The sequence below is a fragment of the Branchiostoma belcheri genome, unplaced genomic scaffold (genome assembly GCF_001625305.1).
Source record: "Branchiostoma belcheri isolate BF01 breed outbred unplaced genomic scaffold, Haploidv18h27 scaffold3, whole genome shotgun sequence".
In the NCBI taxonomy this organism is placed as follows: Eukaryota; Metazoa; Chordata; class Leptocardii; order Amphioxiformes; family Branchiostomatidae; genus Branchiostoma; species Branchiostoma belcheri.
The window spans coordinates 4,334,890-4,348,415 of record NW_017803909.1 but is presented as its reverse complement, the minus strand read 5'-3'; the positions used below and the strand labels follow the sequence as shown (position 1 = coordinate 4,348,415).

Sequence of the window (13,526 nt, the reverse complement as noted above, 5' to 3'; positions counted from 1 at the left end):
GATTGTCAACAAAAACAGTTTGGGCACAGAAGTTCGGTATGTCAAGGACGTTATGTAGGGATAATGTCCTTGGGTTATTATAGCCTCTGCGTGGGGACGGGCTATCACTTGTAAATATGCCAATCAATTAAGTCCTGAACTGTCACACCTGCCCACCTCACCAGTAGAAATAGCTTTTCACATTCTGAAATTAAACCTTTGATGGGATAATTTGTCAGTCCAGGGCCAATTAGGCAAGTTTAGCGGACAAACTCCAGCAAAGAAATCAGCATATTTCTGACAACGTATATCATATGTTTGTACCGTTTCGCCCACTTTTAATATAAATCTATTAAAAGAGACTAGCTACCTGAACGACCTTGCCAGAGACGGCCTGTTTTGAGGCTACCCAGAAATTCTAGAGGCCGCCAATTCCGGTCACAGATATCAAGTTCACTTCTATTTTGGTATCAGCCTCGAGTGACCCAGTTATGGTACAACGTACGAAAACAACATGCTCGCCTTACACACACTGGGGATAGACACTGAAACGCATTACGTGATTGGTTCGGATCGATCGAGTGCGACACAATCACACAAGGACTAACATCACCAGATGAATGGATTGCCTTGTTTCTGTGCGTCTGTGCCGATTTTGCACGTCTTTCAAATGGTACAGGATAGGGGATGATTTTATACTCGTAGTTACATATACTAATCAATTGCTACATGTACAGTGGATGCCAGTTATTTGCAAAACGCTTTTTAGAAAAATCCGGCCAAACGAAAAAATTGTGAAAACCCAAACCATTTCCCATTGACGCCATTGTTTATAGCGTCTCTTATTTGAACATTTCATGTACAACGTATTATGAATAATTACGTGACGTTATGATGCGATATTACTATCATAAAATCCACAAACTCATCCAAAAAAAACATATTCGTTGCCCAGATCAGATACTAGTACTAGTCTTTTTTTTTAGTTCGAATTAAAAAAAAACTCGAAGTTTCCAGCAAATATTTAGGGCACGTACGACGGACATAGTGATCGTGTTTTCTTCGGGTTAACGGTTCAACGCGCGAAATACTTGGAATGATCTGCGCTTTACAGGTCACATGTCAACTTGCCAAGTCCAAGGCCAATGTTATTGTAACCTGATACATGTAACGTTATATGTGATACACCAAGTTGTGTTGCCTTCGTCATATTACTTCAGATATATAAAGCATGAGCGGTAAAGTAAACAATTCCGGGAACCTAAAGTGTCAATAAAGCTGACTGATAAGGATCTCAGTTCCCGGACACAAATCAAGAAATCAGCAGCGCAACCAAGTTAACTACATAATTTTTTTAATCACGAACAACACAATGGCAGTACGTATGTGTTGAAACTATTATCGTTATGAGAATATGTAATGTTACGTCTTACCACACTTGGGAAAGTGCATTAGTTCATATATATGAGTTACTGAACCTGTTACTGCAGTGATTTCGCAAACCGCTAGACAGCGTAGTCATTTGTTGATGTCGAGCAGGTCCTGCAGACCATTTGGCACCGCGCCAATCCTTCCAAGAAAAATCGTTGTTCAGGGAATCGGTGCATTGCTGATGAGTTCTATGTAGCGCCAGCGCCCTGTGCGCCGTATATGGTAGTTTTCAGCATTTCCAGCCGATAGTGGGAAAATGAGCGTTTTCTTGCAAACGACGGAGACTTTCGTATATGTGTACCCATGATATGAAAGACATACAGGCTCCCCTGTGATGATACTACTGCACAAACCTCGCAGCTCGTCTTTGTCCCTGTATCCAGGGATTTTAGCCGGTACGTTTCCCGATCGGGATGTTCGCTTCACTGCTCCACCACTGCAGGTAGACCACAGGGCCAGTCGAAAGGCGGCGCTGCACTAGGTAAACAGGCTGACAGACTGACAGAAAAACAATATCTGGATCGTCATAGTATATCATGTATACTTGCATAGGTCTATTGACTATCATTTTATATCGATTAGGACCTTAACAGACTGGAGTGTCACAGTATAAAACATAGCAAATTTAACGTTGGTCACACATGTAGTTAAAGTGAAGTAAGTGTAAAATCCAGTATCACTGCAGCTGGCTGAATTGAAATGGTGAATCAATTAATAGTCTGCTAACTAGCTATAGCAATAGCATCACAGCGGCCACGGGAAAGTCCAGAAGCGGGGTAATTTTTCATCTTCTATTGCATAACAAGTGCGATTAATCTCCAAGCAGATCTAGGGTGGCATAAGACAGTATCAAGTTGCCCATGCAGTACCCATTGGCTAGAGAGAATCCAATACGTCCAATACTGCCTGGTCAATTTGCTACTGTCCTATGCCACCCAATGATCTGCTTGGAGATTAAAGTGCGATGTATTTTCTGTTTACACACATGTGACGCAAGGGCATAGAGTCACGGCCGCACGGGTACAGGCCCGGGTATCCGCCACACGTCCTCACCTACACAATACCCTGCAGGTGTTTTCTGTAATATTCACTCCCACACAAATCCTCACCGGTGTGGCCGTTCCGCTCTCCCCATAATCCCCTCTGTCAGGTAATCACTGTGTGGGATAATCCTCATCCTCTTTGTTACGGACAAGTTCACCAGAAAGGAGAGGAAACGTACCTACGTGGTTACTAATCTAACAACAAGGTCCCTACACATGACCGGACGTGAGAAAACCTCCTGCCGTCCTCTTTAGCCAGTTAAACTTGAAACGATGTCAACTCAGCTAGTGTTTCATTCACAGGTGGCTGGGTCACCATTCAGAAAAATAGTACGTATCCGCTGGAATAATTTTGCGTACTCGAGTAAGATTTACAATTAATACGCCATGTAATTTGTTTGAGTGGCTGTATTAAGCTATATTGAATTGTTCTCAAGCGTGTAGTGATGGGCCTGGATTGGGGAATCTTTACATTGTTTGCAGGTACTTTAGTCACGCAGGTTGGAGCCGTTTAGATCTCCTTGTCATGTGACACTGTTTGGAAAAAGGATGGAATCTCGCACAGTTTTGTCCCGATAAGTGGGTTGAATAATGCCGATCGTTTGAAAAGGTTGTGTCGCAAACAGTTTCAAACAAGAAATACCTTTACAGGCGAACAGTCGCCGCGGATACCGCTCTGAACTCTCCGACGTCAGTACTTACAGGGTAACCTACTCGCAGTCAGACGTATGTTATAACTTATAGGTAGAGAAACGTGTTTGGTGGTCTGATTTGCAGTACAGCACTGAGCAGGAGGCAGTTCAACAGCTTCTCTACCATAGAAGTCTACAATACGCGATGGCGCCTTTGCGTATCATTTTTGTCTTGACATTTTTGGCGCTGGTCAAGGAATCGCGAGCTGCTACAAGTCACGGTAAGTACAGACATCATTTTAACTAGACCCAAACTCTACATATGTTAACACAGAACTGCAGGCACGTTAGCAGGTTCCTCAATCCCTCGTCATGAGCTTATAGAACGTTAACAAAAACTACGAAAACAGCAGTTGTGGAGGGGTGAATGGTTGTTGGTGTAACATGCCGGTAGTTTGGGGTTCGTTCCTGACTTTATAAAAGGTGTATACACGACCCAGAGGAAGGGACGTGTCGACAGAATGCAGTCTAGACTTTTCAAGATGGGCGATTTTGTGAAGAAATGGTCCTCCACATTCCCCTCACCCACAAGAACTGCTGAAACAAACGCCTCAAGCATCTGTTTAACGTGTAGATTTAAAATGGATTACAGTTTTTGTAGTATTCTTGCCTTCACGCCCTACGCATATATACTTATGGAAAGCTATAGAAATGCATGTATATGTACTTGAACCTATAGCGCTGTAATAAGGCCCTTTTATTAAAACTTTACAAAGTTTTTTTTTGTCCCAGCCAGCATTCCCACCCCGTGTATACATATAGATTTGTGTTTGATTTTTGTTTGTGACTTCTGTACTTCTGTACTTATAAGCCCATATGGGCTGGACGACAAAGAAAAGTCGCAAGACACCTTATGAAATTTCATTCAGTGATTCATATAGAAGTGACGAACGTGTTGTTGCCGTCCACACAGTGTACATGTACCCGACCTGGTGCGGCGCCATGCTGGACGTCACGGCCGCCAAGGTCGTCTGGCCCGCCACGAACTACCGGGACCAGGCGAACCTGGTACGGGACCGGCTACGACTGCACCGTGGTGGCGCGGGCCGAGTACCTCAACCAGACCGTCAACCTGTACGCCAACCTGGCCCTGAGTCAACCCACTACGCCGGCGGTAGCAGTAACGACGTCGCCACTGACGACAATGTCGCCAGAGAACGTCACTGTCACGACGCAAGCTGCAAACACCACCAACTCGACTGTAACTGCCACCAGTGGACATTTGGTGACCAGTACGAGCAATGTAACAACCAGTAGTCCCGTCACAGCGACGGTCACCAACCTAACCCCAGCGGCTACTGTCACTAGCGGAAATGACATCACCACAAGTTGCGACACAGACTATCTAGCAATCTATGACGGTCCCAGCACCTCTGCTAGTCTGATTGAGAAACTTTGCTACGGCAACACGCTCTTGGATACGGCCAATCAGGACTCGTCCGGCCCTTACGTCACCTTCAGATTCGTCAGGAGCGGCAAATATCTCTACAACTTCACCCTGTGGTACACGTCTTTTCACACAGGTCAGTCGTACACTAGATGGCAAATCTAGATGGCCATCTTTTAAGGCCACTATCTTAAAGAGGAACAACTTTACTAAATAAAAATTGTCAACTTTTAATTTGCAACTTAGCCTCATTTCTGTGTCTATTTGAATGCCTTTTTGGGAGGTAAAATCTACTGTATTCTTTGATAGTCATTACTATTCCATATTCTTGATTTCAAATCTTATGCGAGCTGCGAGACAAATCAAAATTTCTTCAGCATGGACATCTTGATAAACTTGACCTTGTACCTGTCACAGGTAGATGTGAGGACAGGAGCACCTGGCTGGAGTGTGCGAGCGGCAGGTGTATCAAGTTCCACCTGACCTGCGACTCCGCGAACAACTGCGGGCGTGGTGACGACACGGATCAGTCCAACAACGCACCTGCCAGCTGCTCAGGTCAGTAGTCATGAACTTTCAAAAAGAACGTCAGTTATTAGCTTGCTGTATTGGGTCACTATTGTTGTTATGTTCTCTGAAATAAGACTTTTGTAGTATCAAAATTGGTCTTGTCTGAACACCGTCTAACCTACGCTAATGGTCTTGTTGCCTTTCCAGAGGAAGAACCAGTGGCCAGTAGTCCGGACTACACGCCGATATGGGTGAGCCTGGGTCTGCTGGGCGGACTGTGCGCCTCGTTTATCGCGTACTGGTGCTGCTGGCGCCCGGGGTGGGGCCCGTGGCGCTTCGCTGTCCTCCGTCAGCTTGGCTGCTGCCGTAAGAACGCCGGATCGGGGGAAAAGACAGGCACAATGTCGTCAAATTCCAGCCGTGACGGATCCGTGGATGGGAAGAGGGGCGACTACGGGGACGAGGAAGACTCAGAGCGCGGGCTGGGAGCGGAGGGACCTGAACAAGCATCGGGAGGACTGCTCTCCTGCTTCGGGGGTAGCCAGCCGAGAAGCCCCGGAAAAAACGGCAAAGTCGGACACGCGGGCCAGGCCGGCGGAGGACGGGGTGGAGGTTCCCCGAAGACAGGATGGGGGCAGCGGGGGGAGAGACCTCCCAGCCGGGACGGAGACGATGATGACTTCGGTGACGACTACTACCGGATGGAAGACGTGTTTTACGCTGACGTGTACGACATAGACGACTATGCCGGTGGACACGCAAGAGAGGCAAGGTAGTCTTCTATAAGATTGGCTTGATGGACTACACAAATGTTACGACAAAAGCACGAACTTATTTTTTGCTTTAAAAAGATGTACCGACTATTTTATTACCAAAATAACAAACTGGGAGAGGAGAAGAAACTAGCAAAGGAAAGTTTGTTTCCAAGAGACTTATAACACATCAACCATTGTCCCTATCAATATTGTCATAGCATTTGTATTTACAGTACACATACTATACGTAGAAAATCACAACTTTAAAAAACTTAAGTATATTTTACAAGAGGTTTCATGGTTGTCATTGGTAATCTTTGTGACTTACATTTAGAATGCTGTCTTGGAAAATAGAACAATACTGAAACAAGTAGTTTAATCTTTTTAAATGCCTATTTTTTTCATAGAGCTTATAAATCAAGTATATATATAAACAAGGGAAATCGTAGATTTCAAACCTCCGGGTTTTTTTTTCTATTGGTTTAGGTTATTTGTTTGTGTGTAGTATGAAAGTTATAATGTGCGTAATATGTTTGTATGCCGGTTTGATGGCTACTGACGGTTGGTTCGGTATGGACTGTTGATTAACGCAGTGTTCGAAATACTTTTTTGAGCAAAGTAGCACAGTGTGCTACCTAGGGCAAAAACTAGGTAGCGCAGCAGAATTTTAGGTAGCGCCACGCCCCCCCCCCATTTGTCAAATTCTATGCACGTGTCGCAATACTATATTTCTTCCAATCATAGAGGTATAATACCTCCATGCTCTAATAAAGTTACTATTTTTGAGGTTTCAACTCTGAAGTAGGAGCTCTGGGTCGAAGCCAAATTACGGGTGCGTGATTTATTCTGGTTTTCTACTGAGAAAAATCGGGACAGTATTTGCGCCGGGCAGCCGGCCATGTACGCGAAATGGTACGCCCAGTATAGCAGCGATCTATTCATGTTTTATGTTTACAATTGTGCAAATTTTTTTACAGAAATTTGATCACATATGCTTAAAAATATTGTTATACTGATGTTAAAAAATATTTTAAGACACTGAATCGCTGGCTGTGATGTGCAGCAGTGTACGTACGCCGCGTAGCGTGCCAGACATTGGCCGTGCAAGCCTATAGAATGCCCCACTTGCGACATAAATTTCTGAGGCTTATCGTGCGCATCCACAATTATTCCCATCGTTAACATAGTCACTGGGATCTGAAATGCATACATACAGGATAATTTCCCTTCTTCAGCGGGAGTTTTGTTTATGTTTTGATCGTACACGTCAAACTGCCACGCTGGTCTACGCTGCGCGCTGGTCTCGGCTGCACTTCCGGGTTCCTAAATCGACACCATAAATCGACAAAGAAACAAATATTTCCCCCCAAATTTATATTAATTGTGCACTTTTTCACTAGATGTGGCTATGCAGTCCTGGAAAACAGCGTTTAGTGCATATTTTCAAACAGAAAAATCGCGTCCCCGCGCCCTTCATGTTGCAGCTGAAGCGAACAACCAATCAGAGACGCGTAACGCGGATACGTCATGCAAGATTTGCATACGCCCGCCCACCGCTTCTGCTGGCTGCTGCCATGCTAGCTACGCGCCGTACTTGAAATAAATTGACGTGTATTTCTGGAAATAAATGCCGCGACACGAAGATCTAGCGCTGACTCGGCTTGCACCCAGCGTTCAGCGTCACCCGCGCCATTAGCCCCGCCGTCATCCCGCGCCGTCATTGCTGCGCCGTCACCCAACGTTTTTATCGGAACCAGACACCCCTCTGTTTGACCCCTTTTAAATGGTAAGACCCAAAACTGAAACCTCCCCATTCCTTAACAACATGGTAAATTCCATTTTCAGCATAACGGGGGTGTCCGGAGCACTTAAAAACCTTTTATTTCGACGCCCATAAACACATATGCAATTAAACAAAAACGTTCTGCATCATCTGCAGCCCAACAGCAATACGTGTACCGAACAACAGACCAATCCGTCCAGCCGATCGCGAGAAACAGCTGCTGACAGAAATGTTTCGAACAATAGTAAAACCTCCTCGCGGAAGGATATCTCCTTCCCCGGAGGTAAAAAGATAGGTGTGGTTTATGAGTCTTTGCTGTCGTCGGCAGATTTGTTCTCTATTACTGTGGACATATTTGGCTCGCCAGGTTTCTTTTTTCTTCCCATAACCACATTCTCATAACCCACGGACCGTCTATCGTGATCTCCGGAGGATTTGTCGTCCTCGCTGGCCGACATTTTCCGACTCGAGGTCGGACTGATTTTCGTTGTCCCTCCGGTGGTCCATCGGGAGTTTCCGTATGACGTCTTCCGGCGGACGTGTTTCCAGCGGTGTTTGTTGTACCTGTTGGTTCGCGGGTAAGACTCCAGTTTCTCGATGGTGACGCCTTTAAACAGCAGGCTGCGCTCTGTAGTCCTTTTGTACCAGTACCAGCCGCCGACAGACGCCAGGGCCAGGGCAGCGACGACTCCTATCAAAATGCCGATCAGTGCCTCAATGTTAAGGCCTCCTACTTTTGTATCTGAAAATCAACAGGAAAAACGAGAGTAAAGCAATGTTATTTTAGTTGTCAGTTGATCCTGCTGCATAGTTAGCAATTTCAAGATTCGTTTCAAGTCATCCAAAACTAAAGAAAAGAGAGTGTAGTGTAAGCAGACACAATCTTAGTCACTGAAAAAGTGTCAAATGATTCAATGATAGTAGCTGGATGTTTATTTTGTTGTACCTGAACATGCTGGTTGGTCACTGCTCTCATCCTCCCCACTCCCACAATGGTCGATTCCGTCACAAACCACAGACGAACAGACACACCTGCTGACGTTAGCACACAGGAAGGACAGAGTGTCTCCTGTGCAGGGGGCTACAGAGGAAATAAGTCCAGACAAACACTGATTTGGTTTCAGACTCATTCAGAGGTTGTACGCACCATGGTCTATATTCCGTCTTCGTAGAGAGGGCTTTATAACTGCTACTGCTTAGCCTCTACCAGGCTTCGGGAGACGAGTATAAAGAGTAGAAATCGGTCAAATACTGGAGAGATAACGCAGAAGGAGTTGGTTCGCTGAAGAGTACGCGGCAAACTGTACTCTCTAGCGGACCAACTCCCCTGGCATGTTATCTCTTTATTTGGCCGATTTCTACTCTTTCCCTGGCCAGCCGCCTCCCGAAGCCTGGTAAAGGCTAGTTACTACATGTACTATCAACTCACCAGACCTGTCTGAAAACTGTACTTAGTCAAACAAGTCGTAAGATCTGGCAACTAACTTTTGGTTAAATTTTTGATCTAGAGTAAATGCGAGCCGTCAGCTTATGTTTGTTTGCATCAAAATCTATTTCCTTGAAGCCGAACAACTAGTTTTCTTGCCATTGACGTAAGTCTATATAATGTATACATGCTTGGCATGCGATGTAATGTATCATTGTAAGTACAATAATGTATTTGAATAGGATGAAATTATTGAACATTGCGTGTCTAGAAATTTTCCATGCAACATTAATTATTCAAATCCATTGTCATCAAATACAGAGAAGCAACACCAATGTCATCTCTAACACGGAACAGGTGAGAGGTTAGAAACTCGAACTCACGCTCAGAAAACGACGTGTAGATGATTTCAAAGCCCCTCTCGTACCCATCCTCGTCGCTGTTAAACTTCAACGTCACCGTGTTACCCGACGTGACGATGTCGTCGGGAATCGTGTATCCGCATCGCGTACCGGAGATTACCGAAGTGGCGTTCGTGCCTGCGACGTCACCTTCGTAGATATCCAGCGTGTCGTAACACCGGTCGGCGGCTCCCTCTACTTCGAATCTCCGGTACTGCAGCAGGATTTTCTGCCCAGGGGAAACCCGTAACACGACCGTGCAGCGGAGGTTATCTGTGTAGTACAGGCTGCTGGTCAGCTCTAGTCTACCGCCGCACTGTTTCTGGATTGTTTTGTCACAATGTTCGTTCATGTAAACTGAAAAACATTCACAAGTTCACATTAATGGTACATGTAACTCTTATGGACTTCTCAGTGGATATAACAGTTGTCATTGGGTCGTTCTGTTCGTACGTCAATGCCAGTGTTTGAAACATGTTCCACATAGTTTCGCCATTATGAAGGCCCACGCAGGCTGAACAGTGTTTGTTCAGTCAGACCTAAATTGTGTGTTCCTGAAGAACACGACAGTTGTTAGGTCGACACCGTTAGCTCAGTACACAACTTGACGACATTTTACAAGATCTACGACCCATTCTTAATGGTGGCCCGGCCCCTCTACACCTGCACACACCACTTTTGTAACAACTTGAAGGCTTTTGTCCTTCGACCACTTAGAGAATGAACACATCAAACAAAATGGCAGAAAATTACATTAGTGTTAGGGTCAGTGGGTAGAACCAAGTACCAACCTAGTCACGTCCACAAGACTTTGCCAACTCTTTAGACTTGACTTCAAACATGTGTTGCACTTTTGTACCAACTAAATAAGCTTATCTATTGCACGCTTTGTACTTGCTAGGTGACGAAGAATGATATCATATCTGTACTCTATAAACCTTCTTGCTATAACCATGGAGCCATAATAGCCCCATGCTATAAGCAAGCGGCAAACCGGCAAAGTTTGTAATTCTGCTCAAATCGCCAGAACATCCAAACAATATTATACTGCAACATGATGGCATGTATCGATCTGCAAAAAGTACACAACTACCTCTGTAGTGTGAACAAAGACCCGAATTTGTGCAAACATACGATGGAATGTAAACACTTACTGAACCTGGGGTTACTAAGAAGTGTTGGACTGTTAACGTGTTTCCATTGCGACAACTTTTACGTCGGTAGTTACAGGACTCGTTAATGGTTGACCCTCTCATTAGTGTTGAATTTATGAAAGGAAATCTTGAACACAGGATTTAACGAGTACTGAAGAGTATTGGTACGACTAACATGACCATGAAACTTTTTTGAGTTTGGGCTCGAACTGGATAAAATGTTGCTCCTCTACGATTGAATAACATTAGACCGTGAGGCCCGATGATCGCACACATTCAAATCACATCAAAGGTATTGATTGTTTTTATTGCGTGACACCGCCAAGAATATGCGTAAACGATTCTAATGTCTTGTTTGACAAGAATTCCTACGAGGACGTTGTCAGGAATGCTGCCACGGGCACATGTTTCTGTTGCTTGGCATGGCAACCAGGAAATTACTACTGTAACATTAAACGTTTGTTTTCACTTAGGGTATCAGTAGCCTGGACGACAGATGACTGTGTACGGACAACAGGAAACTATCGGTGGCGATAACTTGATACGTACGCGTTGTCTTTTTAAAAACTCACTATTTATGTATGCCACGTTTTAGAGACCCATCCGTTATTCAGGTGTTTTGAATAGGCGCTTTACGCGCGATAAAGCACATATAGAGCCGGGGCTGCTTCCCACGGTTGAATAAGAACGAACGGTCGTCGTGTTTGGGTCTTCCTGAGAGAAAATTGATTCTCTGGCCTTCTGTTCTTTTACATCTATAGTCCAGTGGAATGTATAATTTTGGCTTACAGTAGCAGGTCTACATGTATAGGGTATTGTACATAGAGAGAGACATATGATGACAATTATCTAGGCGGAAAAACGTATCGTTGCGTGACTTTTCTGACCTTGACAATACCACTGAGAGACAAAGGCCTCTCCGCCCCATTCCCCCGCCGCCGATCAGTTGCCAATGCTCTAGGAAACATTTTTGCACGTACCTGTGTCGAGTCCTGCGGTGAGACTTGACAAAACGGAGTAGAGCAGAGCCAGGAGAAGCCATCGTACCGCCATCTTAAACTTCAACGCAAAGGGACCCGTTTGTCTCATACAAAACCAACCAACCATTCACACACTTGCTGTTACTTCTTTATGAAATAAATGACGTGAGACTTCCCAAGGGTCGCCCGGGAGACGGAACGCAGTCCCGCCGAGCACGCGTACTTGTCTGGCGTTATTACCCCCTCCAATTTATAGGTCACCAATCACGAGACGACAATAACAAGCCAGGCACAAAGTTCGTGCTCTACGGAGACCCTGGTCCGTCTGTTATCATTCGCTATTCAAACAGGTCATGCCCGTAGCCAGGGGGGGTTCGGAAGAACCCCCCCACAAGGCTCAAAGGTCCACTTTTTGGTCCACTTTTTATGTAAAGGTCCACTTTTTGGTCCACTTTTTATGTAAAGGTCCACTTTTTGGTCCACTTTTTATGTAAAGGTCCAAGAGTTTTCTTGAAAAGATGGACTAGAATCGTAGAAAAACTGCTCCCTTTGTCATTGAATAAAAACTTATCTCCGATTTTTTCTTTGAAATCCTCTCAAAAACGCACGAAATGCCATTTTAGAAGGTTCATTTTTAAAAATTTTCCGGGGGAGCATGCCCCCGGACCCCCCTAGGAACCTCGCGCCTTCGGCGCTCGCCTCGCGCCTACGGCGCTCGAGGTCCCCTCAAGCAGTCGGAAGAACCCCCCCATTCCAAATCCTGGCTACGGGCATGCAGGTGGCTTTGGTTTCAGAGTTAAACCGGCGGAAAAGATCAATTCTTGTTGCCCGCGGTGGGAGAGTGCCTAATGACTAGAAAGGGCATAGCTAAGGGCTGCCAAAGGGCGTTTAGGGAAACAGTAATACAGCGGACTTTTATTTCTACTGTTAGCCTCAGATACAAGGATTCTTTTCACAAAGACTCTTGCAAAACATGAAATAGAATGTGCCATAATATTGGACTCTGTTCAAACCACAACTATGTTACAAATTTTGCGCAGGTTATTGGAGGTGGGCTATGTGCATTTATCATTGGGAGTAAGCAAATAGAAGATAATCAACAAAAAGTTTTTTGCAGAATAAGTTTATTTTCTTGGTTTCTCCATGGTGATCATAACTTTATTTGACAGAAATTATGATGTCCTTATTATAAGCTAGCAGATACAGTGTGGAAAAGTGATGACAGGTGGCTGAAAAGTCTGCATGTTCAGCTATGAGGCAAGAATAAAGAGATTTCCGCCTGAAGTTATGTACCAAGATCACCCGACATATCATCTGAAATCATGCCAAATCATGACCAAGAGACACCGACCTATTACTTTATGGTACAAGACAAATTAAGTATAGGGTGGCATAAGACATTGAGTTTTTTCAGGTTTCTCCTCCTGAACTATCATGTTAAAAAAACTACTAGTATCATGCCAGACTCTCAGCTGACTTTTTTTTTAATGGAGGTAAGATTTTATGTACATGTACATGTACATGACAAGATTCCATCCAAAATGTAAAGCCTTTAAGGCACTAGTGGAGTTGATCATCTCTTTAGTACATCAAGCTCCATGCATGGCTAACTTATTCCTCCATAAGGAAGTCTTCCATCAGCTTGTTGAACTCATCAGCATACCGTAGGTGGATGTTGTGCTTCCCGTCTGGGAAATCATGTCTCCTGTAGGACAACAGATCAGTATTAAAGGAGGGTCATCTTCACTTGTGGTACCAAAGAAAACCCTGTCATTCCTGGTGTAAAACTCCATTAGTTTGGCAAGAAACAGTGCAAAAAAAAGCGTGGTGAAAAAGCTCAAAAACACACCAATAAAAAAAAAGAAAAAAAGCGTGATGAAAAAGCTTAAAAACACATAAAAAAATAAGCTGTAAGGCCACACCAATTTAATTTCTTGGTTAACGGATTTTTCTAGAAAAATAATGGAGCGGGCGGGCGGAAAAAA

At 44.5% G+C, this 13,526-nt stretch overlaps 2 protein-coding genes and 1 pseudogene across 2 annotated transcripts in view; 1 reads left to right on the top strand and 2 right to left on the bottom strand.

Annotated features, from left to right (window-relative positions):
• Positions 1-2,941: 2,941 nt before the first annotated feature.
• On the top strand, positions 2,942-6,218 carry LOC109473597 (annotated as a pseudogene).
• A 1,654-nt stretch (positions 6,219-7,872) lies between these two features.
• On the bottom strand, positions 7,873-11,863 carry LOC109473605 (bone morphogenetic protein 1-like). The gene is made up of 4 exons (XM_019773525.1): positions 11,542-11,863; positions 9,390-9,764; positions 8,527-8,661; positions 7,873-8,322 (listed from the first exon to the last, which is right to left on the bottom strand). The coding sequence occupies exons 1-4, from the start codon at positions 11,666-11,668 to the stop codon at positions 7,883-7,885; spliced, it is 1,077 nt and encodes a 358-aa protein (XP_019629084.1). The 5' UTR covers positions 11,669-11,863; the 3' UTR covers positions 7,873-7,882.
• A 1,208-nt stretch (positions 11,864-13,071) lies between these two features.
• LOC109473609 (valacyclovir hydrolase-like) overlaps positions 13,072-13,526 on the bottom strand; it is a 4,363-nt gene continuing 3,908 nt past the window's right edge. Inside the window, exon 7 of the mRNA XM_019773532.1 lies at positions 13,072-13,246. Coding sequence (XP_019629091.1) covers positions 13,153-13,246 — 94 coding nt within the window. The 3' untranslated portion in view covers positions 13,072-13,152. The remainder of the gene's footprint in view (positions 13,247-13,526) is intronic.